We start from the raw sequence: 27737 nt of genomic DNA on the forward strand, positions 1-27737 counted from the left end.
TTTCGGAATATAATCCATTTTGTTTATATATTTACAAGAATACAATTATAGAAATGCAATAAACAACGTATTATAAATTATACGTTTATGATCTTTATGAACTTACAAGTTTTTTTACTGCTCGCTATTAACAAGCTCGAACCATTGCCTCATAGCATCACTCAACACTAACGGCAACTGACCTAAATCTCGCACGATCACATAGTACGGGAACGGGAACACGTCCAAGTAAGACTGCATCACAATCTGATTGCGATCCGCGGTAAACAGGGGCACGCGAATGTCCATAATAGAGTGCTGCAATGATTATTCCGATCAGTATTGACGCATGATCTCAAACTAAGCCTAAAAGAACTAATCTTACCTTGTTCTCTGGATTATCAATGATTACATACACGATGAATATCCGCTGCAAGCGGGCAAGCTTCACCGAATTCTTGACCTTCTTTTCGCCTTCGCTGAAAATATTCCGACCATCGCTCAACACCAGCAGCAGATTCTCAAATACACCATTATCCGAGGACGAGGTGTCCTCGGCATTGAAGGTCCTCACAAAGTCCAAGAACTCCGCGATTCGACTCTGGTTCTGATCGAAGTTCAACGAGTTGATCAACCTGGCTCCATCGAACTGGTCGGAATGCTTCAGCAAAATTTTCGGCGACTCACCAAAGGACATCACGTTTAAACGACCGCTTTCCAGCAACGCCAGAGCCTGCGAAACCAACGAAATGGCCTGCAGCGTCAGGTCTTTGGAATTGTTGTGATCCATGGACTTCGAATCATCGACGGCGATGGTGATCTTGTAGTCACGCTGGGCCGCTTTCGTCCTCCGGAGCCAGATTTTGTCTTTGCGGAACTGCGAGGCGATGTAGGGAATGATTTTCTTCATATTGATGCGACGACCCGTCCGATAGTCGCCCTTGAGTCGCGTACACTTGGTTGGTTCAAGAATCAAACGTAGCTGTTCGCATAACTCTCGGGCATTCGGAAGCATCTTGTTGGAAATATGCTGCCACCGATCGAAGTCCTCATGATCAGGTTGTGCGGCATTTACGGCAAGACTTTGCTTCTCGACCATCTTTCGCATCTCCAACGCTTCTGTCGTAGAGGGTTCCTCGGGAACGGTCATGTCATTCAGAATGTCCATGCTGCAAATAGAATAAAATCATATCACTGTAAATGTCAAATTCTAAGGGCCCTTCGGAAATACTCACATCGTATGGGCGGTAGTATCTTCTCCTCGAGGCACGCGAACCGTTTCTACAATCTCTCCATCGACTTCCACGTTCTCTAACGTTTCGACCTTATCCCGTTGAGGTTCATCCTTTTTGGACGGTTTGTCCTTTTTATTGTCATTCTTTTCGCTCTCAAGCAATTGCTTGTCGGTTTCTTCCAGTACCTCTTTTTGCTCGTCCACATCCATAAGTTCATCCGTACCTTCCGGTTCATCATCAGGCTTGTCATCTTCTTCGGCGTTTTCCTGATGTTGCGTCTTCTTCGACTGCTCCTCAGTTGCGTTGTCCAGCGTAGTCTTGTCCGATGTCTTAGCATCCTTGACGTGTTGATATTCTTCTGATGGTTCTTCTTCCTCGACGTCTTCCTCCTTGTTAGCACGCTCTTCTCTGTTGATCTCATCAACGGTTTTCAGACGCTTCTTTTCAGCCTTATCGGGATCACCCAGTGTTCTATCTTCATCGGTATTGCCTTGTCGTCGCTTCTCTTGCTGTTGTTTCTGATCATTCTTATCGCGCTTCGTACGAGTTTCTCTTGATTCTGCAATTCCTTGATGACCACTTTCTGACTTTTCGTTTTCGGCTTGGCCAACCCCATCCTTATCTTCTCCGGTGTCTTGTTCGTCCATTTCATTTTCCTGCTTGGACTCTGGTTTTTCATTTGCCACTTGATCGCTGGTGCCTTTGTTTTCGGTATCAGGCATCGCTTCGATTCGTTCTTCTTCCGAGCGTTTGTCCTTCGATTCGCGGTGCGCATCTTCCTTTTTCTTCTGCTGATCCTCTCCTTCCTCCGGCTGTGGTTCATTTGCCTCTTCTTGTTGGTTATCCTTATTTTCTTCTGGGATTTGTTGAACTTCATCATCCTTGTTCTCCTGCTCCTCTTCACCTTCTGGATTCTCTGGATTGTCATCCAGTTTATCTGCACCATCCGGATTTTCCTGGTCTTGCTCCTCGTCTGACGAATCATTCTCGTTCTGCTGATCCTTTTCTGCATCCTTTTGATCATCTTCCGTAGATTCTGGTTCCTGGTCGTCTTTCTCCTCTCCTTGATCCTTCATGTTATCGATATCGAAAGGATTCTCCTGATTGTCTTCCTCATCTTTCTGATTTTCTGGTCGATTGTCGTTATCTAAATTGAATTCTTCATCAATGTCCATGTCCTCTGGTTGGGGTGGCTCCTCAAGCTGGTTATGATGCGGATTCTCCTGCTCCTCTTCGCCTTCCTGATTATCCATATTTTCAATATCTTTAGGCTTTTCCTTCTTTTTGTCATCCGTTGCCTTGTCAACCGCATCCAACCCATCCTCCTCTTCACCGGGTGCTTTATCCTTCTCGGAGTCCAAGTTGTTATGCTGCTCATCGGCTTCACCCGAACCTTTTCCATCTTCCTCTTCCATGTCTTCTTCTTTTTCTTCTTCCTCTTTCTCCTCATCATCACCCCAAATTTGATCATCCAGCTTCTCCGCTCCTTCTTCGGTTTCTCCCATTTGCTTATCAGCGTCTTCCTCATCGTCCTTTTCTTCGTCTGAATCTTCACCTTCCGGCTTATCCACATCTTGCAGCTTGGAGTCGAAGTCTTCACTCATGTCAATTCCTTTCTCTTCCTTGTTATCCTTTTCCTCATCTTCATTTTTGTCCTCTTGTCCCGGTTTCTTGGCATCGTCCAGTTGATCTTCGCTTTCGATCTTGTTTGAAACGTCTTTTTCGCCTTCACCGTCTTCGAATCCGAATTTATCGCCTTGCTGGTTACCTTCCTGCTGCTCCCCACCTGCCTCCTGTTCATCTTCCAGAAGATCTTTTGGCACACAGAAACCCTTGGTGCCAAGTTCGGTAAACACCGTCAGCATGACCGACAACATTTTGGTGCTGATTTTGTGTGCTCCCAACTGTTGAATCAAGTAGTATTCAACCAGAAGGTTGAACTGCTCCAGAATTGGTACCAGTCGAGTGATCTTTTGAACCATGGCCACAAACTGCGGTGTGGAGTGATTTGTGTGTTCCAACATAGATAGAATATTATTGATTTTGGTGACCACTTTTCGAATGCTCAGAGTTTGTAGATCTTGTAGCAGATCGACGTTGATCTTTTGCTTCAAATGTTGGGGTTGAAGTTCCGATTCTGAGTCGTGATCTTCGGTTTCTTCACTGTCACCCTTGGGATCTGTTGTTTCTTGTGGTGGTGCTTTTGCCGAGTACTTCTTGTAGATGTTCTGCATTGCGATCAAAATTGAGTGAATGATATCCTCCAATTCTTTGTTGAGACTTTCTTCGCTTGGCTGACTATCGGATAATGGACCTTCGTTTGAAATTATGGCGTTCCTGGCGATCTTCAGAACATTTAAGATTGGTTGAGCATACACTGAATATTCATCCGAGGTGCCAATCTTCAGTTGCATGCACACGGTCTCAAGTGTAGCCGTCAAGCAGGTGAAACGGTCGTCCATTGATTGAACGAAGTCACCGGTAATATAATTATCGTCGTACTTTTTCAAGTCATCGGCAAGTCGAATCGCTTGCTTTAAACCGTCGTTGACCTCTTTTACAATTGGTTCCATCGCTTTATGATTAAAGTCCTGCGCACCTTTCATCAATTTTAACTCATCTGGAACTTCAGTCGGGGCACAACTTAAAAGCAATAAAAATTGCTCAAGGACGCTCCTGATTTTGATCGTACATGATCGCATGTTATCCATCTTGCACTTGAATGTGACGAAGTTGAACTCGCGTTTCTTCGAATCGAGGCAACCATTCAGCTGCGTGAGATCCTGGATACGATCTCTCAGTTCGCAAACACTCGCAACGGATTTCTCCATTTCTTTGCGCTGATCCTGAACAATCAGGAACAATTCGATAGCAAATCCTTTAATTCTTTCGAGGTTGATTTTTCCAATGTCCGGATTAGGTTGGAGCAACACCTTCATCAGCATCTTGATTTTGAACACACACTTTGCGTAGTACAGATTCAGCTTATCGCTCAGGAACACAATATGCTGATCCACCTTCCGGTATTTGCTGTTATGCGCGAGCAGTTCTACCGAGAACGGTTTAATCGCCACATCAACCGGATCGGACTCGATCGCATTCTCCACCAATCCGCTTCGGTAACTCAACCCCAGTTGCGTCAAACTCTTGTAGAAATCGGACAATGCTTTGCGCTTCTGGTTGAGGATCTGTTTGGCCTGCGATTTTTGCTTCGGCCGAGGCTGATTGCGATCAACTTCCAGCCCACGGAGGTACTCCACCGATTCGATTTGGTCGTGCATGAAAGTATCCAAACTGTAGATCAGCCCCGGGAACGGAGCGTGGAGAATTGCTTCCTTTACAACGGTTCGCGATGTTATGAAGAATCGATCGATCATTGCCAGAAGTTCTTGGTTGGGGGCGGGGTCCTGCATTATGCCGATGATTGAATATTTTTCTTTCAGCTTCAGCGAAGCCATGAAATTTTTAACGTCCACCATGTAGTAAGTGATCTTGGCCTCCGAGCGAAGATTTTTGCTCTTTTGTGGTTCAGCGTCGTTGATTTCGGTCGTTGCATCTTTAGGCGTGAAAACGGGAAGAATCTTGGCACGGATCTCCGTTTCGAATTCTTTCAGGAACTTGTGCAGCTGCCGATGGACCCTCGCAATATTGTTACGCATACTGAAGTATGAGAGGTCCTTATTAAAGGACTCGATTTTGACAAACTCCTTCAGTTTTTTCTCAATCGGGGCACGTTTTGTTCGAACAAACTCTTCAATCTCGTTTGAGAATTGATCGTAGTACATGTGCAGATTGTGCAGTACTGCAATGACGGTTTCCTTCTTGCGATTATCTTCGTAGTTCAAATACATGAGATACTGCTCGAAGGACTTCAAAATACGTAGTCGAGTGGTGTATTCAGCATAGTTAGACGACTCCATAAATTGCTTCAAAACATGAATTAGGTCTTCACTTTTGACTGTACCTTCTTCGACCTCTTCTTCTTCTAAGAGTTCCTGTTCGCCGAAACAACGTTCCACCTTCCTATAATCCAGCAAATTTCCCAGCTTGGCCTTAGAATCGCTTTGAAGATATTCATGCAAAAGATTGTACATGAAGAACCAATATCGGTACGCCTTGGATCGGACGTTCTCGTGTGTTTGGCTCATGCATTCTCTCCAATATTGCAGCTCCATTCGCATCCAACGGTGCACAAACTCCACAATGTCTGCTTCCAGTTCACGCAGGTTGTTCAATCGATGGGCGACGCAGTTCCATTCGTCAATTTTCTGTCGCAACAATTGCAGACCGGTACTGAATCGAACAATTGGGGCCGTCGATGGTAGCAAGTAGATTCGGTTCAAGATGAGGAGGATGTCTTTCAGCACGGCATGGTCTGGCCATTCTTGCAACAGTTGCCTAACACGATCCTCTATTTTCTTCAGCACTTCAACGCACTGCACAACCTCACTGATGTTGGAATCCTTATAGAAGTTATACTTGCCCACAGTTGATCCTTTCAAATCTATGTCCTCGTACTTTTCTTGAGCCAATCCGACCAGAAAACTCAAGCCTGGATAGAAACCTTCATCCAATTTGCTGTTTAGAGCAGAGCTGTATTTTTGCAACACCTGTTGTACGATCGCGATCTTCGTTTGGAACGGGCTGATGAAATCGGGTGCGATAACTTCCGGAAGGTCCGCGATTGTTTCCGGATTGTAGTAGTACGATTTCGAAAATTTGCTCATCAGATAGATGAAGCTCTCGCAGATTAGCGTGTAATCATCTCCGGAAATCGTTTCCATCAACTTTTGATTTTTCTTCACCGTGTCCTTCTTGATCACTTGCTCCAGGGTATCGTTCTGAATGAAATCCGCAAAATCTTCATCCACATAGTTCGGGAACAAATCGACTATCTCCCGCTGCGCAACCGTCTCTTCATCTTCCTCGTCACAATGACTCTTGGTTTGATACAGGCTATCGTCTTCGGCTTGTTTCTTGCGCCTCAGATTCTCCTGCTTTTGCCACACTTGGTTACAAACGTTAACGATCTTATCCAAGTTGACAAATTCTTCGGCACCGATCTCCCCTCTAAGGGTAATCGCATTCTTAACTTCCTGCAGTTTGGCCTTCAACAGTCGGAAATAGCTTCGCTCACAGTGATCAAGCTTCTCGAGAATGGAATAGACATTCACTTTATGACCACTCGCTTCCTCATCGAACAACTCGATGGACTTTACCTCGGGAAATTGTACAAACTTTTCCACGATCTTCGTCAAGGCATCCTTCTCCGCCAGATCGTAGAAAACTCCATTGGTCTTAACAGCGATCGAATCGCGCTTGATGATCAGACAGTGCTTTAGCCCGGTCAAACCATACTTCATGGTGGTGATCGAGCAGCAAAGCGGTTCCAAGAAGTCCCGATAATAGGCTTGGTAGCGATTCAGCGTATGGTGTACAAATTTGTCGGCAATGTTGATCCACAGCTCGATTTGCTTAACCGTTTCGTTAACGCGCAACTGAAAATCTTTGGTGTGCGTACAGTTCTTGATCGGATTTTTCGTATCTACCTCGAATTCCAGACAAAGCGAGGAAGTGTTCAACAGCTCTACAATAGTTCCTGGGTAGCAACAGGAGACCAGGAAGTTGTTGACGTCCTTGACCAGATCGGTGTAGATGTTGTCCGACGGTCGTAAAGCGACCTTCCGGCAGAGTTTGCCACGCTTTTCTTCCAAGAAGTTGAGGTGATCAACAAACATCTGTTTTGTGCTTTCACCGAGACGGCGGTAGTTCATTGTGATCGCCATGTAGTCATACACTTGGATTAGTGTTTTGTAATGTTGAATATCTTCCTCGGTGTACGCCTTCTTCAAAGCATTCTTCTCTACTGGGTCGAGCAGCGGAAGAAAAACTACGAGGTTCAACTCGATCGCTCCGCACAGCAAATTTAAAATGGAGCTTAAACTCCACTGTAGATTCTTGTCCGAACTTGAACGAAGATTCTCACTCGTCCTCAAATCCGTGGACTGCTGAACCCATTTTTTGAGTAGTTCCACCAATGATTCAAAGTCTTGGACAAACTTTTCCTTGTCAACGTTTCGTTCACTCTGTTGGTACCACTTCTGAACACATTCGTACTCCGCGAGAAGTTTCCTCGCCTGTCCAACCGCTTTTTCCACTCCAACGGAATGCTGATCATATTCCTTGCTCAGGACAGCTGAATTGCTCCAAATCGTATCGCGTAACATTCGTAGGGTCTTACGCCATTCTGGCAGTTCACCCAACCCGGTCGATCGCAGTTCTCCGTTGTTGTTCAACAATATGGACAAACAGTTGTTGGTCAGCACGGGGCCATGCAACGTTAGATTGCCCATTTGATCCAGATGCGCTTCGTAGTCTGCTTCGGTCTCATTCTGATAGCAGATGACGTGATTGATAGCCAACGAGTTTAACTGGAATTCGTAGCTGTATCGGCGGAATTGGTGAATGTAGGTAGTAATGTTCTTGTAGAAGCTGACCGGAAGGGATTGCACAAGATCATGTAGATCTACGCCAGATTTTATGATCATATCCAGAAGCGTACTCATTTCTAGAATCGAATTATGTGCCTTGCTACCCAGAAGCTTCAACAGGCGGAGCGAGTCCAGACTCAAAGAATGGACACCTGTGGCGTAGTCGAAGTTGATTTCCGAGTCACCGGCCAAAGACTTCAACAGGAAATATTCGTACAACGGCATCATTTCTACCTCAAACTTGTGACTGTATGCTTCTGGTGGCTCAAAGGTCGTGACAAATTTTCGATATTGTTCCAGTTGTTTTGTTGCGGCAATTAACTGTTCCGACGTGTCTTCATCGCTTCCATCTTGGAACTGTCGAATCAGTTCAAGTAGCTGATGATATTCCGTTTGATCTAAAGTAGAGACTGGTTCTCGTTTCTCCAAATGCAACGACAAATGCTGCTTGGAATTTGCCAGTAGCGATCTTCTCACATCAATCGTCGTCGGATGGTTAAGTAATGCAACCTTGAGGAGGAACTCGTCGTAGTCGAAAAGTCGAGTCAAACGAGGAGACAATCGATGGCCTTCTTTGAACTCCATCATTCGTTGGTAGTAAGCGATCTGCTCTTCGGTGTAGAACGGTGAACTGCACAGGAATGCTTTGGCGTACAACTTCCTGTGGGCAGCAAGCGGGTGCGTAGAGCTTTGCATGGACTCTTCCAAAGAGTTGTTGATGGCCATGAATGGACTAGAGCTCAGATCCTCCAACAGAGATAAACAATGTTTCTGAATCCACTTGAAATGCAAAGTGATGTAATCGACGAGTTTTGTATTAATTTCTTTGTTTACAAATAATTTTCGACCGGATAGATCGATCATCCGGTTTATCCACAGATACGCTCCAACCAACTTGGTATACCTGTCCTGATCAAGTGTAATACTCCGTAGTGCCTTTTCCATGAGTGGTTTGAAATTTGACAGAAAATCATACAATTGCGCGATCAACTTGTTTCCGATCGTATCGTTGATGATCTCCGTGGAAACTGCCTTCGAATAGGACAGAGCATCAATCTTGCTCAACTTGGTGGCGTTTGTGACCTGCATATCAGCTAAGGTGGTGTTCAGCAGCAGCATTGCGCTCAGTTGGTGTTGTTCAGGACTGGAATCTTCCAGATATTCTCGAATTCTTGGCATCAGTGATCGATTCCAAGGAAGGGTCTCGTCCGCACTTTTGAACTTTTCAACAGCAGTGAAAAGCCGTTGATTCAGTTCGATTAGGTGTTCTAGAATAATATCCACAGAAACGGACGATGCTGGATCAATATCGACTTTTTCTCGCTTTGTATGCTGCAAATCGCGATATTCACTGAGATCCTGCGGAATAGTTTTCCAATGCCCGGCGTCATTTCGAATTTCAACATCGATCATAATACCACTCTCAGTGGCAAGTGCCATCTCCTTCTTGGGTTCCACTTTTTGGAGTGACATAAGCGATTCAGCGAAATAGATTCGACGAACATTCGCGTCCTTGAAACTGCATGCCTCATACAGAAAGTAGAGCAGATATTTAAGATCAGTCAAGTTGATTTCCGCTTGATCGCGGAATGCTCCAGCAATGTGCTTCAAAGCTCCCGGGAGATCCGCAAACCCATTCAGATGACACCTCAGGACACAAAAGAGAGGTTCCGCTTGAAGTTTGACAAGCTGAAGGCTTGTTAGCTGATTGGATCTCAGCACGATGTTCTCATAGTTGACTAAGTTCGGTGTCACAACGGACTTGCTGATTTCTTCCTTGATGGCCTCCTTCAATGCGTTCCGATAGAAGTCCAACCCGTATCCCAGCAGATCTGTGTTAGACGATCGCACGTAGACCTCCAAAGCACTGATCATTAAGCATTTGTTCTCTGCCATACCCATTCTTTGGTTTTGGGCAACCAGATAGCCGAATTTCGCTATGTGCGCAATACCAAATTGATTGAACTCCGATATTTTCTTGACGCCCTTGTGGATATCTAAGATCGCATCGATCAGCCAATTGTACCGAACTCCACTCTCGTACACCAACCGCTTCAAATCATCATCGACGTAAGTTTCCTTGTGAATCGCCAGCTCCACGCAACGATTCCGCATGGCTCGCGAAATCTCTCCATTCTTGGGATCCAACGTCAGGAACGCTCGAAAGTTGGCATGCTTCCGAATCAGCTCCGACTCGTTGTTACCGTCGACACCCTTCTCCGAAATCAGCAAGCTCCCATCCGGTTCAAAGATCGGATTCAAACGATCCAGAATGGCCGAGGAACACAAATTGACGTGCTCCAGGCAAATATACTGACCGTGTTTGAGGGATTTGACGACTTTGGAGTCGACCCACTCGAAGTGACCCCCAGTGTTGAGGGTTTCAGCGTGCTTGGAAACGTTGAACAATACTTGCAGAATGGAGCTCATGGATCCAAGGAGGGCGTGATCGGCATTTGAAGCTTTTTGATCTTTTAGTAGCGCAATGACGTCTTGCAAAGCGGTGAGACGCTTTCGAAACAAGACTAGCTCCTCTGACTGGACGTTTTGTGTGGTAAAGGCTGAAAAGAATAAAATCAATTTTAATTTTTTGAACTTTTGGAGCTTATTCTAAATTATTATAATGAACTGATGCAAGTGGTCATAGACAAAAAAGCAATAAGGCTATCGTTTCTATATGTTTTGAGATAAAGGAATTTCGTGCAATGCGGCGCACCTTTGTTTGAGCGATTACTAAAAGAGATGCTAGCGATCGAACATTTTAATTTTCAATTTCTGTGCGATTTGTTTTTTACGTGGTGGAATGCATTTAGTTGTAAGCTTGCCAAATTACCACACGGAAGTGTACTGGAGTGTCGGACTCGACCAGTGAAAGTAATGCCGACTAAACTTCCGTGGGCTTCGCCCATTATTTCTTCCAGGCATTGCCTCCCAGCATTACTTCTGGCGGATATGCAGTACTTTCTGCACCCGCTCATTTACGCTCACATCACTCATCCATATGAGGCTTACTTGGTTGCTCTTTCTGACACATCCTGGAACCCTGACACACACCCTTTGACAGACTATATGAGTCTTACTTGGATGTTCAACCTTTACGCACCATGTAAAACTAACTTGGATGCTCACCCTGCCACTTGATTCATGCTCTAGCACACCAAATTGAGACTTATTTGGGTGCTCACTCTTGCACACCCTGCGACAACTCCTGTGGGACTTACTTTGATTCTCCCTTCTGGTCAGTTCTACTTCGGGAATGGACTCCCCGTAGACCTCCAAGGTTACGTCATCGGCGAAGCCGACGATCTTAACACCAGTAGGGAACATTAGCTTCAGAACCCCATCGTACATAAGGTTCCATAATACCGGACCCAGTATTGAACCCTGTGGAACTCCTGTGATAATAGGAACGCTTCTCTGGCCGGCATCGGGCTCGTATAATAGTATACGGTTCTTGAAATAGCTTTCCTAAATCCGTTACAGGCCCACCAGCAGGCTGGTGTACCGAGAGTACGATGACATCCCAGCTTGCGCTGTTGAATGCGTGTCTCTAACACACAGTATCGAATATCTCGCCTTTTCTGTTGGATCGCTATCTCGGCGGTCTTTACCACGAAAACCGAACTGATTGCTTGACATTCCATCCGTAGCCTCTGCATACGGTATCAGCCTGTTCCAGGATGATTCTCTCTAGCAACTTGCCCGTCGTGTCTATAAGACAAATTGGTTTATACGCCGATGGTTGCCCGACGGCTTCCAGGCCTTCGACAACAACGCGGATTTCTGCCTTTTTCATCTATCTGGGATCTACACTCATCAAAGCATCTCTGCATAGCTAGCCTGAACATGTTCGGGTTCGCTATGATTGCTGCCTTGAGAGCACTGTTCGGAACTCCATCAAAGCATCTATGGAGCTTTGTTCGTTACCATGGATTTGGTCACCGCGAGTAAAGGCTCCATCAGACGTTGCAAGCAAATCACTCGTGCGAGCGAATGATTTCTGAGAGCACTCGCAATTGCAGTCACACGTAGCAGCTTTTCACTTTTAACAAATGTCAGATTTACTCTCATGCAAATATAAACAAAAATGAAAAACACGTTTTCTGGCCAAAAAATCTAATTTCATTGCTATTTTTGCAGTTGGAGTGTACCTAAAACATGTTCACTTTTGCGAGCGAAACATTTGCTAGTGCTGTACTAGCAAACGCAATTTATATTATCGACAGACGTATGATCTCCGCACAATGATTTTCGTATCACGCTGTACGCGTACAGTGACAAGATGACACATCTTTTTTTTCCACCGTTGTATCTATTTAACAGCTTGTTTTGAAATTGATTCTTTCCAAAACTATATTTTTCATCAAAATATCTAGAAATCATAAACCGTTACTACAGTTTTTATGAGTATTACACTATATTTGGGCATATTTTTTAAATAAATTGTGAATTCGCGTCAGCAGTTCATTCATCGATATGAAAACGTCATAGTTTCCAATTCTTCGTATAGGTAATTTAGCAGAAATATGCGAGTTCTTGCAAATATTGAGAAAGGCAATTATTTGTGGGGGCGTTAATCACTCTATTCTATGACCTGGGATGATTTCAGTGCAAACGGCACTGATCGTTTAATTCATTTGAACATTTTGAAAGATTCAATTGGGTCATAGATCCTTTAACAGGTTTATTCGGACACGGAACTCTGGGTTTTCCAAACACTTATTTACTTCGCGCTGACTACCGTTAATTTCTGCACTCCACTTTTACCTCCACCAGATCCTCCTCTCCTTTCCTCCCTCCCTCTCCAAACACTACAGATCCAATTTTGAATTTGTCCAAAACAACTATACAAAACATTCTTCCCATCTAAACAGTAGATGCTGGCTAATGGCAAATTAAAGAGCCCGCATCCTTCCCATTCCTTAGACTTCATTCCAATTAAAACCCATGGAATCATTGCACAAAATGTTCGAAATCACACGATACAGAACTCAAACCATTAAATATCATGCAAAAGTGACGGTAGATCTTTCCCGGAAACAACCCAAGAACTGGCAAAATCAATAGGAATACATCTTCAGAGCGTAATTGTGACAAATAATCTGGAATTGCAGAAAAACGAATTTTACTCAGTCAGCTTGCAAATTATTAGTGCTGTCCAATGAGCAGCTCGAAGTAGCTCGAAGTTGTTCCTGTCACGCTCATGCCCGTTTGTTTACAAAAAAGAACGAGCAGGACGGGAACAACTTCGAGCTACTTCGAGCTGCTCATTGGACAGCACTATTGTTTTTATTTCATATGTCAAACGGCGTATTTGACATTTCAAAACAACAAATTATGTTCTGTTTCGTACAATACAACGGTCGCAGGGCAGGGTACGGAAATCATCGTGCTATCGTGATACCAGCGTGATTCTGGGTGACAGACATATGATTTTATGCTGTACAGTGATATTGGTATCATATATTGCCGATTTCACCAATTTGAAGAGTTATGTGTAGATTGTGATTTGCCCGCTTCTTTTTCTCACACTCACACTCATTTCGGGTTGATCGATTTTTGTTACTGAAATTTACCCAATTATAACCCATTACTCGTTAGTCACATGTAAGCGTGTACACGAAATCGATTCCCGCCATGATTTGACGTCTATTTGTTTTCAGATTGAGCACTCACACACAAATATTATACACGGAAAATCAAACTTTTTTGAATGTATTGAGTGTGAGAAAAAGATGACTGTGAGAAAAAAAATCTTGAATGCTTTGCAGTCACACAATGCATGCGAGCGTTTGCTTGCAAGTTGTCATTTGTTTGCATGCAATCACTTTCAGTGTAGTCACACACGCAAATATTTGACATGCCACTTTCTGCGAGCAAAATGCTCGCTGCGAGTGGTTTGCTTGCAACGTCTGACGGCGCCTCAACTCTTCGTTCGTCACCGGAGCCACAATTTCCACCCATATTGCCTTGCGGAGCACGAGGCCGGGGACTTGTGGCTAAGGACGGGAAGAGGACCTCGATAATCCTCGCCAACCTATCCGGAGACCGTTCGGGGGGTGGAGATTCCCCTCTGGTCTGGACCATCATGAGTAATCCCACGGAAACACTCGCTTTTGCGGCTCTTGATGTCGCAGCTCGAAACACTTCACGGCGGTCTGCTCTTTCATCCTCGGTACGTTGCATCCTTCGTCTAGCCTTGAGTCAGGTCGATAGAAAGGCCGCAATCTCGACACTACACCAGTATACCGGGCGTCTGTCTTTTCTCAGTAAGACTTTCCTTGGCATGGTGGCGCCGCATGCTACCAACGCATCCCCACTTAGAGCTTCAGTGTTGGCTTCCAGTCCCAGGGCCGCAGTGAAAACCGTTGTCGAAGTGATTGGTCATCACCGAACCTCGGATGTTGCACGCCATAGTTGATCTTAAAGCGAATTGCTAGATGGTCATTATGGGTGTTACCCTCATCCACTCTCCAAGCCAAATCTGGTGCCAGACCAGGGGTGGCATTGTGCATCTCGAATCGAATCACTCGATTCGTACGTTTTTGCATTCGTTTCGAAAAAAACTGCGGCATTATGTATTTCGTTCGACTTCATTCAGTCGCAGTACAAGATTTCGAATGGTGCTGTAGATGAGAATTACATAAAGCCCACAGCGAAAGGAGAGGAATGAGACAATTATCACATCTCATAAGAAATAATACGTGAGAAGTGAAAATTAAGAAAAATAAGCCGAGAGAAGTATAGAGTGATAAGCGAGACAATTAAGGGTCTGTCTCATTTGGAGAATTAAACTTAAATTAAACTTAAAAGTGACATTTCAATAATTAACGAATAACCCTGCTCGCAGAGCAAGATTACTTTTGACAGATATCGAATCATTTAGCATCGATATCTTATTGGAATTGCTGAATAGCACCAACCATTCTTATGACTGGGTGATTTTCTAAATTTCAAACTGTCACTTTTAAGTTTAATTCTCCAAATGAGACAGACCCTAAGTCTTATTCCTTCTCATTTCGTTCTTTTTTCTTCCTTTTTTCTCCCCTTTCATGCTATCTTATTTTTTTCTTCTGTTTTAATTCTTCCTTTACTTTTCTTTCTTTGTCCATCTTTCCTCATTATTCTACCCTGTTTCGTCCCAAAACTGGCTGTTGGGAGCTGGTATAGGCCAATCGTTGGAATGGAATGATGTTCTTGAAACTTAGGAGACGCTTCCCTTCTTAGGTGGTCAATGGACTGCCCAAGTAACCATGAAGCTATATATACTTGTAAAAACCCAGATTAATCCACCTAGCGGTGATGGCGCCTTTCTCACGCAAAAAGGTAATGAATGTAGCCTTTACGCTTACACCTCGATGATGTACAAGAAAGGCAAAACAGTTACACCGTCTAATGTTATGATAGAAAATTTACACTAGTAGACGACAGATGGCGCTGCTAAAAGTTTCTCGAATTTCCTATGTTCGAATTTTGACTTTCGGACAATTTCATAGTACTATGAAACTGAACGAAGAGCATACTTACGCCTAAATGCGTGCAACACGAGCATCTTTATAGTACGATGAAACTCTTAATGGGAAGCCACGGATAAAATATTCATAGATGCAAGGCATTTTTCATAACACATTATTGTTCTATGTGACTATGTCTCATCACTATTTTAATATTATCTATTTTTTGCAATTTGCAATTATTATGAAATTCAATAGTGATCAACAGCGTTTTAGTCTCTGTCGGATGCAGCTTGTTGCAAGAAAATCGGTTAAGAGTTTCTATGTGAAAATTTGACTAATGTTTTTTATGGCATTTTGTGCACACACACACGCACACACACACACGCACACACGGACAGACAGACATTTGTTCAGCTCATTGAGCTGAGTCGAATGGTATATAACACTATGGGTCTCCGGGACTTCTATCAAAAGTTCGAATTTGGAGTGAAATGATAGCCTTTCGGTACAACTTAGTTGTACGAGAAAGGCAAAACACAGCCCTAAAAGTTGACTTAATGTGGAAAAAAGCAATTACAAGACCGAATTAATGGTTCATTACTTTGGCATGTTGAAATAAAGCACCAGTAATGCATCGATGCATTCGTACTGCTGATTTAGGGTCTGTCTCATTTGGAGAATTAAACTTAAAAGTGACAGTTCGAAAATTAAAAAATCACCCCGTTATAAGAATGGCTGGTGCTACCCAGCAATTCCAATAGAACATCGATGGAAAATGATTCGATATCTGTCAAAAGTAATCTTGCTCTGCGAGCAGGGTTATTCGATAATTATTGAAATGTCACTTTTAAGTTTAATTTCAGTTTAATTATCCAATTGAGACAGACCCTTAGAGTATCGTTGTCTGACAGTTGATAAATAAATGCAACAACACATCGTTAAAACAGATCTAATGCAATTAGCATTTAGCATGTCGATTTGTGTTTGATATTTGTGCAATATTGTAATGCTTGGTGTTACTTGGGTGTAAGACTCGGATTAATTGGGAAAAACACCAGTTTGCACTATTGAACTACTTCAGTTTATTCACTTTCACTACACTACACTTTGTACGGTTATCGATTATATTCGCTTCGCGGATGATAAATTATACTAAATCGAATTGGGGCTAAATCTAGAAATTTCGTGTATATTCCATTCAGCGTGTGCAACATGATTTGTTGTTGCATCGATGTCACGTCGTATGATTCCATAGGGTTCTAGAGACTCGTAGAGCAGTTCAGTTTCTAAATTCTAGAATATTCTCGCACTTTCGTCCTAGACGGAACATACTCCCCCCGGTTAAGGCCTTATCGGCTCAAGGTTTCATAGGTTTCAAGGTTTCATTCATCATAGGTTTGTTGTCTTCAATAGGAAGGATGGATATCTTGATGATCGATCGACGTTAAACTACACCATTACTGAAAACTACCACGGTTCTCACCAAGGTGTCTTCTCCTGGATAAACAGCAACAATTCTTTCTAACTTCCAACAAACAGGTGGTTGATTCTTGTCATGAACCAGAACAATCATTCCGGGTTGGACGTTTGGCATCTTTTTCAAGTTCTTTTTTCTTGGCTGTAGTGAGGCGAGATAGTCCATTGTCCAAGCTCGCCAGAAGTGCTCGCGCATAAGCTCCAAATATTGCTAACGTTCGAGACGATTGACTTTAACGTTTTCAAGTGGTTCGGCGGGTGCTGTGAGCGGGCGTCCTATCATGTAATGTGCCGGAGTGATAACTTGAGGATCAGATGGATCGTTAGAGAGGGCAAACATCGGTCTTGAATTGAGTACTGCTTTAATCTCTGCTAAGACAGTTGCAAGCTCCTCAAACGTGAGAGTAGCATCTCCCACGATACGTTTCAGGTGGGTTTTTGCAGATTTCACTGACGCCTCCCAAAGGCCACCGAACTCTGGGGCGTTGAGTTGCACCAAAAAAAGCACTGGTAATCAGGTCCGAAACAGCCTCTAAATGTATGGCTTTCGTGGTCATACAGACGAAGACAACAACGTAAGACTTAATCAGCTTCGCTCTGTATGTGCACGCTAGCAAGATTGGTTGGATATCACTCGTTCTATTTCATCCGCTAGATGAACATGTTGAATCACCTTCATGACGGCTTTGTTGGCCCGAGGTAACTCTACAATAGTGAGGTAAGGGAGCAGCAAACGTTGAGATGCAGATTTTTTACAGGTTTCGGCGCATCGAAGAACATATCCAGTGATACGTTGAATTTTACGGTATGAGCTTTGCGTTGAAACAGCAACAATCGTCTTCATTTCAGGTAGCTCACTGTCAGGAATGTCGTATGGTTCGATTGGCTGTTCTGGCTGGGTTAAGAACGAAGGTCCATTCCACCAGAGGGAATTTTGACTCAATGCTTCCGGGAGTTGGCCTCTGGACAAGATATCGGCAGGATTGCACTCAGATCGAACGTAATTCCACAGGTATCCACTTGTGATTGCTTGGATTTCTGCTACACGGTTTCTTACAAATGTCTGTAGGCTTCTAGGAGGTTTTTCAATTATGCCAGAACTATTGTACTATCGGAGTATAGTCTGACATTTTAAAATGGAATACTCAATGCTACTTACGTTGATTTTCGCCGTCAAGCACTTCATCCCAGTCGGCTTTGGTTTTCCATAGTTATTGGATGAAAAGTTTCGCAACTAAAATAACCGGAGAAAATAGTCCAAGTGAATCAAATAGTTTTGCACCCTCAGAGTACACGATTCGTTTCGTGATTGACTGCGACAAAAGTTGTGGTTGGGTTGATGTGCTGTCGAACAAAGTTGTCGGCTTTGGGATCCCAAAGCAATCCTAGCACCTTGATGACATCGTTCACTACATATTCATGCAAAGACATCTGTTTTTCCTGTTCATGCGGTGGTATGTGTTGCAGAAAATCCTCAGAATAACACCACTTGTATAATTGGAAACCACCGCGCGCTAGCAGAGCCTTGAATTGGGATCGCTGAGCTCATCCCACGTATCGGCGCCGGATAATACATCATCAACGTAGAAATCTTCCCTCACGATTCGAGAAGGAAGCGAGAAGCTCCAATACTCTTAGCGGTTGTGATGGGTTCTGTGGCGCAATGAGCACTTGACGATACATTTTCTATATATCAGCGGAAAAAGCATACGAGTATTTCCGGAAGCGCAGCATGATCGAGTCACTCTGTACGACAGGACCTATCTGTAGAACTTCGTTCAAAGACAGTTTCATAGATTCCGACTTCAACTAGCACTAGCATCAAAAGTCACTCGACATTTTGTACTAGACTACTAGACTTCATAGGGCTTAGAACTGCGTGATGCGGTAGGTAGTACTTGGCTTAATGTGGAGGGTCGTTGGCTTTATCAACTTGATGGCAATGCCCAAGTGACTCATACTCACGAAGGAAATCAATTTATTGGCTTCGTAAGTTGTGATCACGCTTGAACCACTTTTCCAACATCAGGAATCGTTTGAGTGCTAAAGCGCGACAGTCGCCAAATTGGTCCAAATATGTTTGAATGGAAGCTACAAATCTTCCGGACGAATTACGCTTATACGTTAACAAGAAATGGTCCTCACAAGACTGCTCTTCGGCTGAGCGACTGGGAGCGGTTGACATTTCTTCGAGTTTCCAGAATCTGTGCACTTGAATCTCCTGATGTACTAACAATCCATCCTAGGTAGCGTCGGTAGATTTGGACCTATTGCGATGTGACCGGACTTAAAAATGTCGAAGAATAGCTCTCCTCCAATGAGTGTATCGATCTTGTCTGGAGTATGGAATTTTGGATCCGCTAGTATAATGTCATCGGGAAGATTCCAGAAACTCACATCGAACTTGGCAGACGGTATGGATTGTGTTACCTTAGGTGTCACCAAGAATTCGATGCAGGCTTGGAGCTCGGTAAATCTGGAACGAGCAAGACTTCGGAGTGCGTTCATCCCTGTGATTTGGACGTCGGTTTTCGGTTTTCAAAACTCCGAGGAGGTTGGCCATCTTATCCGTGATGAAGTTTTCCGGCGAGCCACTGTCTAGTAGTATTCGACTAGGATGCGGTTGACCCTCCTTATCGCAAGCGTGAACTACGGCGGTTAGCAACAACACTGTTTTGGACCCCGGTGTTCTGCTGCAGGAACAGGTCGTGGTTACAGGTTAAATTACAGTCGAGAGCGACGAGGCAGAAGAAGAAGTGTTCATTCGGATTAGAGTAGATTAGAGATGGCCTTTACGTAGACAATTGAAGCAGAATCCGATGGAGCGTATCTTCTTGGCTCGCTGTGCTGTCGTGAGTTATTCCATAGCGAGCACTGGTAGTTGAAATGTTCACCAGCACAAATCTCACATGAGCTTCGGAATTCTAGAATGTTCTCGCACTTCCGTCCTAGACGGAACATACCCTCCTTCATTTTTTCTCCTGCACTCTTCCTATCCCCGTCATCCTTCTTCTTACTTCCTTCTTCTTCCTTTTTTCTATCTTCTTTCTTCTTCCTTCTTCCTCCTCCCTTCTTTCTTCCAACTTCCTCAAACTTTTTTCTTTGTTTTTACCTTTCTTCTTTTTCATTCATCCTTAGTTGTTGTCTTCCTTCATCCTTATATTTTTCTGTTCCTTTTTCCTTGTTCTTTATTCTTTCCCTTTTCTTCGTTCTTCTTCCGTATTCTTTCTCTCATTTTTTTCCTTTTTCTTTCTATCCTATATCTCACCACAAACTTCTTACTTTTCAATTTTCATCTCTCGCCTTCTTTGAAAGTTTCTTGTTTTGCCTTCTTTAAATGTTGACATCTGTCCGGTATAAGGCAAATGCGCTGTTTTGATTTCTTTTGAAATCAGCATTTGCCTGGTGTAAGATAAAATATGATGTTTTGCCTTCTTTAATATTCGTATTTGCACGGTATAAGGTGAAATCTGATGTTTTGCCTACTTTAAATGTCTGATTTGCCCGGTATAAGGCGAAGTGTGTTATTTTGCTTCCTTTAAAATATGTAACACACCTCAAAATGGTTAACCGCGGAATTTTTTTTATTAAATCTTTATTAGTGTGTTTTTTTAATTATTAATTAAGTTCAACACAGAAACCGCGGAAATGTTTTGCCGCGAAATGCCGTACAATCACCTTGATCCGCCAAAGGTTACTAAAAACATCTAATTTCGAAAGCCAGAAAACTTGACAAATAATTGTAGACATCACACTTAACAGAATCCTCGTACAATAGCGCACATAAAAATAAATACATATTGTAAAATATATGTATTATCAATAACATATAAAATATATGGAAAATGCATAACATAAAATATGATTGAATTACTCACCCATTTTTCCATCATTCAACCGAGTGTACTTCTCCCAAACGGCCATCATTTTCAACATGCCACTCCTGCCTTCTGTGGTCCGACTTAACGCCCCATCCTTCACCGCGTCCATCACCACCGCTTCCACAGTGGTCGAAATTTCCTCCAAGTGCCGGTTGAAATCGAACTGCTGGAAACTCCCCGTCACCGAGTCATCGATCGTATCCACGTTGCAAAACTTGTTGCCCAGTGTCGTCAACAGGTTGATGATTTTGGTTTTTCCGCAGTCACTTGGACCGCACAAAATTACCGGTTTCTCCAACTGAACACACTCCGCCACGTTCTTCAACGTCTCCACCTGACTCGCCAGGAGCAGTGGGAAACTGTTCTGCGTCTTGGACGCCATCGGATTTCTTTCGTCTGATCGGTTGTTTTTCTCTAGAATCAAGTCACCCAAATAGAGCTTGTCATCGGTCCAGTAGATTCCGATATCTTGCGATCGCTGCTCCAACTCGAAGGCGTCGCACCCAAATATTCGGCCGAACGCAGACAGGATGTAAGCCTTATCGACAGCAGTTCGCATCCTCTGGTAGTAGACAAGTTTCATTTTCTCGAACAGCACCAATAGAAAGTTGTAGTATGTGTCATCTCGATTCACGAACTTCTTGCGGAAGAATCCTGTTTTGGTGTTGCAGAGCAACTCGCACCAGCGTAGAATATCGCGGAGATTTGCCTCGAAGGGACCGCCCTTATAGCCGAATTCCAAGTTGGCGATTCCGGTTTCGAGAGTTTCAGAGAATATAACCATTCGCTGGGAAAGATCGAACTTGATAGATTGATCTTCGGGCGATTTCAAAACATCAAAAAAGCTCACATCGCCTCCTAGTCGTCTGCCTAAATCGACAATCAATTCTTCACCGATTTTCTCGAATTTCTTCTTGTACTTTCCATCTACGACATGTAGCAGATCACTTTGTTCAAGTTTCCTCAAAAACACTTTGGTGAAACGATTCAGAAACGATTGGGGTAGACCTTTTCTACCACCACCCTGTCGCAGGGGATTTTGCGCTGCAAAGATGCGTGTCTTCGTGCCCAGCTTGAAAGTCTTGTTCAGTTCGGCGATGAACACTTCGCCACGATGATCGAGAATTGCGTTCAAACCTTCCAGCACACTTTGCGGCGCCAAATTGAGCTCATCTAATAGGATCCAAGTATTTTTCGCTTTCAATGCCGCCAGCAGAGGTCCATCGCGCCACACGAACGATCCCAGTTTGGTCCCATTTTGGGATGGGTGATCTTCGCCATCAGTTATCTCCAACGAGCGATCGTCAGCTGGAAGATCGGTTCCGAACAAGTCTGCCAGATCGGTATGTTCGCACAGGTTTATGCGAACGATGGAGAATCCGGTAGCACGAGCCAGGTTTTCTACTAGCGAGGTTTTGCCAACACCCGGAGGTCCTTCCAGAAGGATTGCTTTATCGAGACTGAGAGCGGAAAGCAACCGGAAGAGGTTATTCTGAGTAGTCGGAGCGCTGAACAGGAACTCGGTTTGTCGATCGCGTTGTTCGGGATTTAGATCGATGAAGAATGGGGAGATGCCGAATGTTGTGTTATCTGATTGTACCACAGTGCCGGGTTTAAGCTCAAACTGCTTGATCATTAAGTGCTGTTTGATTAGAAGATGTAGAACGGAGAGAATTTCCTTGCGTAGAGCAAGAATTTCTTCGAACGTCTCGTATGGTAACATCTCCAGCGCATCCAGGAAGACGGTTTCCAACCCGTAGATCAGCGACTCAGCTAGTGTCAGGTTTTCTTGATTCTTACACAGATAGCATACCCAGGCGAGCACATCTCGTATGCTGAAGTTCAATTTGTCGACCTTGTTTTTCAGAACGAACACTACGCTGATGATAACCTCAGCTACTTGACGAAGATCGGTACCACAGTTCTGCATTCCTTTGCGCAACAAATGCTCAGCAATTCGTATAAGATCTTCTTTCGAATCAGTTGCTCGACACCAGATTTCCGTCAAACGATTTCTTAACGCTGGTGAAAGCTCCTTTTTGCCAAAGTCTCCGCCAGGATTCATAGTTGCCAAAAACTGGAAACCATTCGCTGCCGTAATGACAAACTCTGAAGAATCTGCTGAGACACCACCCTTTTCCGCTAGCAAAAGCTTTCGCTCCGGTTCCAACACGCAATTCAAGCGCTCCAATACTGAGTCCTCCGCCAACGATATCTCATCCGCTAAGAAGAAGCCACCTTCGTTCATGGAAAGAACTAGCGGACCGTCGGACCACTCGAACAGCTGCTGCTTGTCTTCTTTTAACGTTGAATCGTCTGACTCGCGGAAAGGTCTCAGCCCTCCAAGGAAGTCGGCCCCCTCCGTATGCATGTGACAGTTCAAAATCCGAAGATTGCGTCCTCGGAGTGTGGCCAAAATTTGGCAGATAGTGGTTTTTCCGCAACCGGTGGGGCCAACCAGCAGGACAGGTTCGTTGAACTCCAGTGCTTTGGCCGTGAGTACGGCCATCCGTCGCATATCGAACGTCCAAACTATGTTCTCGTAAACGGTTTGGTTCTCCAGCTGCTCCAGAATGCCACGAGTGACCATGGAAGTTCCCTTCTTCAGACTGAACAAATTCTCCTCAGCAACACGCTTGCGGAAATGGGTGTAGAGCGCTTCTTCGATGATTTTAGTTTCGTACATGTTGCGAACCTTCGACGACAGAACCAGATATCCCTCGTCAATCAAATGTTGATTCCAATCGTAACTGGTATCCGACAGCAGGGCTTTGTCGGCAAAAGTGTATCGGTTGCCCCACCGAAATAGATCACGCAGGGTGAAGTTTTGCTTGGCCGTGCTACGACGATTCATTTGCAGTTCCGACATAACTTTGACCATCTTCTGGGAGTAGGACTTTGGAATGAGGCATCTCTTCTCCAGAATGACCTCTAGCTCGTCTCTGGGGATCTCGGAAAAGTGCAACTCCACGAATCGATTCTTGAAAGCCCTTGAGAGCATTTTTCGGCCTCCGTACAGCCCTGGGGGATTCTGAGTAGCGAACAACATGAAATTGGGGTGAGCCTTCACCAAGACCTGCGTTTCCGGAATGAACAGTTCCCGGTTGTCGTCCAACACTCGATTCAACGCTTCCAGAATGTCGCTCGGAGCAAGATTCAGTTCGTCCAGAATTATCCAGAAGCCATTTCGCATAGCCTCGACCAGAACACCTTCTTTGAACGTTAATTTTCCGGTTACGTCGGCTACGTAGGTTCCTATGTACTCCTGCAGGTCGGTGTGCTCGTGGTTGTTGATCCGAAGGCACACATTGCCACTGCGTTTGGCAACGTACTCGATCAGACTGGTCTTTCCTGCGGAGGTAGGTCCCTGTAGCAGCACGGGAAGTTTTCCGATGGAGATGATTCGTGCGAGATCGCGCAGATTATTCCGCACGCTGTCCGTCAGGATATAACTTTCGCACTCCTGTACTTCGTTGGGACCCTGCTCTATCCAATATCCTTCGAAGTTCAGTTGTTCCCCAGATGGAGGGCGAGGAATCTGCTGCGAGATGGCTTGCTGCGTGTCATTTAGTAGAGTTTTCTGGATGTACGTGAGGACTATTTTGTGCGACCTGAGATCCAGTTGGGTGAGGAAGCTGAGGCAGAAACTTTCGTACAGATTGCGTTCGATTGAGCCGCAGAGATTTTTGGCGCAGATGCTCAACGCCCGACAAAGGGTTCGCAGTGAGAAGACCGGCTTGTTTCCGAGGCCGTCATTTAGCTCCAACTGGGAGAGCGATCGCAACCTTCGGTATAGTTTGACTGTGTTGAGGATGCGTACTTTTTGAATGCCAGTGCTACTGAGATAATCGTTGACCAGAATCAGCAGATCGTTTTCGGCCACCAGTTCGTCGACAAAGAACTCGGTGAAGCGATTGCGAATGCCCACTGGCAGATCTTTTTTCCCGACATCGGTGTTTGGATTCATGCAGGAAAAGATGCGAAAGTCTGGATGACGCTTGACCGGTACGAAGTCTCCCCTTTCAAGCAGAATGATGGAGCCGTCAGGCTCCAAAATGGTTGACAGACATTCCAGCGTCTCGGTGGATGCCAAATTGATTTCGTCTAACAAAACCCAATCTCCATTGCGGATACAGTTGACCAATGATCCGGGTATGAAGGCGAACGAAACGTTGACCGAATTGCGCAACTGAGAATCTAGCTTTTGAAGTTTCTGTTGCAGGGCTGACCATTTCTCGTAGACTTTCTCTAGACGTAGTTGCTCGTCTTGCTGGCGGGTAAAGACCTTCTCGACGATCTTGAGCATCAACTTCACGAGCACATTGTACTCGCCTCTATTGTAGCAAATGCTCACATTGGTGAGGAATTTTTCATTCTTCTGAGCGTTGAATGTTTTGTTGAACAGCATCTCAAACTCGTAGCGAAGAGGGGTGACGACGTAGCTCAAATCAACCGGTTTGAAGCCCCCGATCAGATCGGAAACGTCCGACTGATTGTTCATGTTGACGACGACCAACTTGTGGTGTGTCTGATAGGCCAAATATTGGATGGAGCTGGTCTTACCGACGCCGGTTTCACCAACCAACAAAATAGGTTCGTTCTGTGCTACCGAAACGGCTATTCGCTCCAAAAGACAAGATGCCGGTCTAGTGAAGGAAAACGTAGGGGCCTTGTTTTGGAGTTTGAAATCCCGGGTCTTCACCACCGACGAAGCGTTCTTATCCAGTTTAATCTTTTTATGGATAAAATTACGATCATTTTCGTCGTTTTCATTCTCGAGTGTTCCTCTCAAATTTCGTTTCATATTAACTCTTCCGATCTTAATTTCTTCCGTAGCGGCCACGTTTACGTCTGGCTTGTAATCCTCGTACAAGTGATCACAACGACTCTTGTTGATACCGATCTTTCCTCCAATGCTAACGATCAAATTACGTTTGCCATCACCAGCTGGGAGATGTGAGCAGAAGATGTCCACCGCGTTTTGAAACACAAAGTAAGCGCACTCCGTACTGGTGACCGAGAAGCTGGGATCCGATCTACGGCAAAGTTTGATCAAATCCCGAGTCGATACCAATCTGCCCGAGGTCGGCAAATTGTTCAGCGAAATGTTGTCGTATTGGAACCTTGGTAGAACATCATCCCCGTCCAGATCAATGGTCTTCGTCGGTTTGTCGCGCTCTTCCTCCAGTATGTTCATGTTTTCACTGATTTCGTCACTCTCGATCGAATGACAGCCGCTGGAGAACGTCAGATAGATGTCCACTATCCTACTGGCGACAGTTTTCAGTCGCGGAAAATTGGTGCAAATGATCGAACAAAGTTCTGACCGCGACAACGGCAGCACATTCACAGTGTACAGATACTTTTCCAACAAAGTGTACGTATTATGTGCAGAGCTAGTCCCAGATTTCTGAGTACGAAGCGTTAGGAACAATTGGAAGCCGGGTTCAATCCGAAGACAATCTCGGAACCCAGGAACACTCAAATAATTATTTTCCAGCAGATTAGTAAGAACCGTACACACGTCCTGCGTTGCCGAATCCAAATCCTCCAACAGTAGCCAATATCCGTTCATAACGGCCTGCGTTAGTACGCCTGGTTGCCACACAAACTCCCCAGGAGTATCAGTGCATCTATACTGACCCAGCAGCATCTTACTGTCGGTCTGATCTCCCAGTTGAATCCTGAGGAAGCCATTTGTGGGTGCCTCCTGCTTCAGTTTCTGCATGTTCACTTCCAGTTCCTCTTCAATTCTTCCCGATTTGCGCTTCTTGGTTTTTTCCTTGAGAGTTGGTTTCGCACGACGATCTACTTCCTCTCCCTTAGGACCAATTCGGCCTGTCTTTCTCGCCAAATACTCTACCAGAGAGGTCTTTCCACAACCGACAGGCCCGGATAGACAAATAGCTTTCCCGGAAGAAACGCCAAGCGCTAAGCTTCTCACATTCAATCGCGTGGAATCCACCACAACCAAATCGTTCGGTTCGTTTTCCTGCCCACGATAAAAATCACAATTCGCGGCATCGAATATAGGCAACATCACGTCACCAACGTTCGTGACTAGGTTGCTTCGAAAATGCCATCTAATTTTGTTTCCAGTCTTGATCTCTTGCTCCACCAATGCGGATCCCTCTGGTAGTACACTTTCCAAGCATTCTAACTGCTCCCGAACCAGTTCCTCTGGTGGCAACTGTTCGTCCAGCTGATTTATTTGACTCTGCGTCATGCAACTGACCAGTGCCAAAATCCGATTGTAGTAGAACCGCGTTCGGCTGCATCCTTTCGTCGCACCATACTGCTGGAAAAAGTCCGACCAACTCCAAACCGATCGGAAGTAAACTGGGTCGGCCGCAAGGAACCGATAGCAACATTGCACCAGCTCCAGCTCCGATATTACCTCGCGTTCGAACTTTTGTTGCTTCGGCGTCGGTGTGTAATTGAAAACATCGTCCGTTCCAAAAGGAGCGGGGTTGCGACAGAAGTAATGAATACTGAATCTGAAATACAAAAATGTTTTTAAGTGGATAGTAATTAGGGAAATTAGTAATTTGTAATTTATTTACTGTCATTGTTATTTATTTATTAGTACTGTTCGACATTATCTTTAAAATTAGTCAATTACTACTAATCCTTCAGAATTAGGTAGATACGTTACTATTTGCATTTCTGTCCTATGAAAACTCAATAAATTACTATTGCCGACTTACCTCAGCACATCCGGACAGCGACTAACCAACTTCGAAAGCGCTACACACTTTCGCCGGTAACCACGATCCGTTGTTTTTGTATTGCTTTCCTTCTTCCGTGTTTTCGCATCTTCGTATTCCCCGTCGTCGAATGCGCTAGCGACAATCAGCAGCAAAATACTTCCAAATTCATCGGCGATTGCCTCTGTATATTTCGGATCCTCTAGTAGTTGTCCCAAAACGACCACCAACCGATCCAAATCCGGCGAAGCTATTTTCTTTAATCCGAAAAAAGAACATCAAATTTCGTCGCAAAGCATGCTTTCTCGTCACTTACGGATAACCTTAAAAATGAGTCCACCTGTTGGCAGCCGTATTTCTCCCGCAATCGGGACAAACTTCGCCGAATCCCATCACAGTCTACCTCCATTGAGACGGGAGACGGTCTAGCACTAGATTTTCAATCGATTCGGAGCGAACTTTCACAGAAATCACAACTTTTCACGGTAAGCACACACGAGACACAACCGCA

The 27737-nt window shown here is 44.5% G+C and overlaps 1 protein-coding gene across 1 annotated transcript; it reads right to left on the bottom strand.

The window, feature by feature from the left end:
• On the bottom strand, nucleotides 1-27737 carry LOC134217895 (midasin). Its single transcript, XM_062696731.1, has 6 exons — nucleotides 27543-27737; nucleotides 27227-27483; nucleotides 20517-27016; nucleotides 1215-10266; nucleotides 365-1148; nucleotides 1-297 (listed from the first exon to the last, which is right to left on the bottom strand). The coding sequence occupies exons 1-6, from the start codon at nucleotides 27633-27635 to the stop codon at nucleotides 115-117; spliced, it is 16869 nt and encodes a 5622-aa protein (XP_062552715.1). The 5' UTR covers nucleotides 27636-27737; the 3' UTR covers nucleotides 1-114.

The sequence above is a fragment of the Armigeres subalbatus genome, chromosome 2 (assembly GCF_024139115.2).
Source record: "Armigeres subalbatus isolate Guangzhou_Male chromosome 2, GZ_Asu_2, whole genome shotgun sequence".
NCBI lineage: Eukaryota > Metazoa > Arthropoda > Insecta > Diptera > Culicidae > Armigeres > Armigeres subalbatus.

Excerpts from the sequence above, each read along its gene's own strand:
- LOC134217895 (XM_062696731.1), bottom strand. The coding sequence starts at position 27,635 with ATGGAGGTAGACTGTGATGGGATTCGGCGAAGTTTGTCCCGATTGCGG. Across the intron at positions 1,149-1,214 it reads GATACTACCGCCCATACGAT|CATGGACATTCTGAATGACA; the intron begins GTGAGTATTTCC and ends TTCTATTTGCAG. Across the intron at positions 298-364 it reads TTGATAATCCAGAGAACAAG|CACTCTATTATGGACATTCG; the intron begins GTAAGATTAGTT and ends TAATCATTGCAG.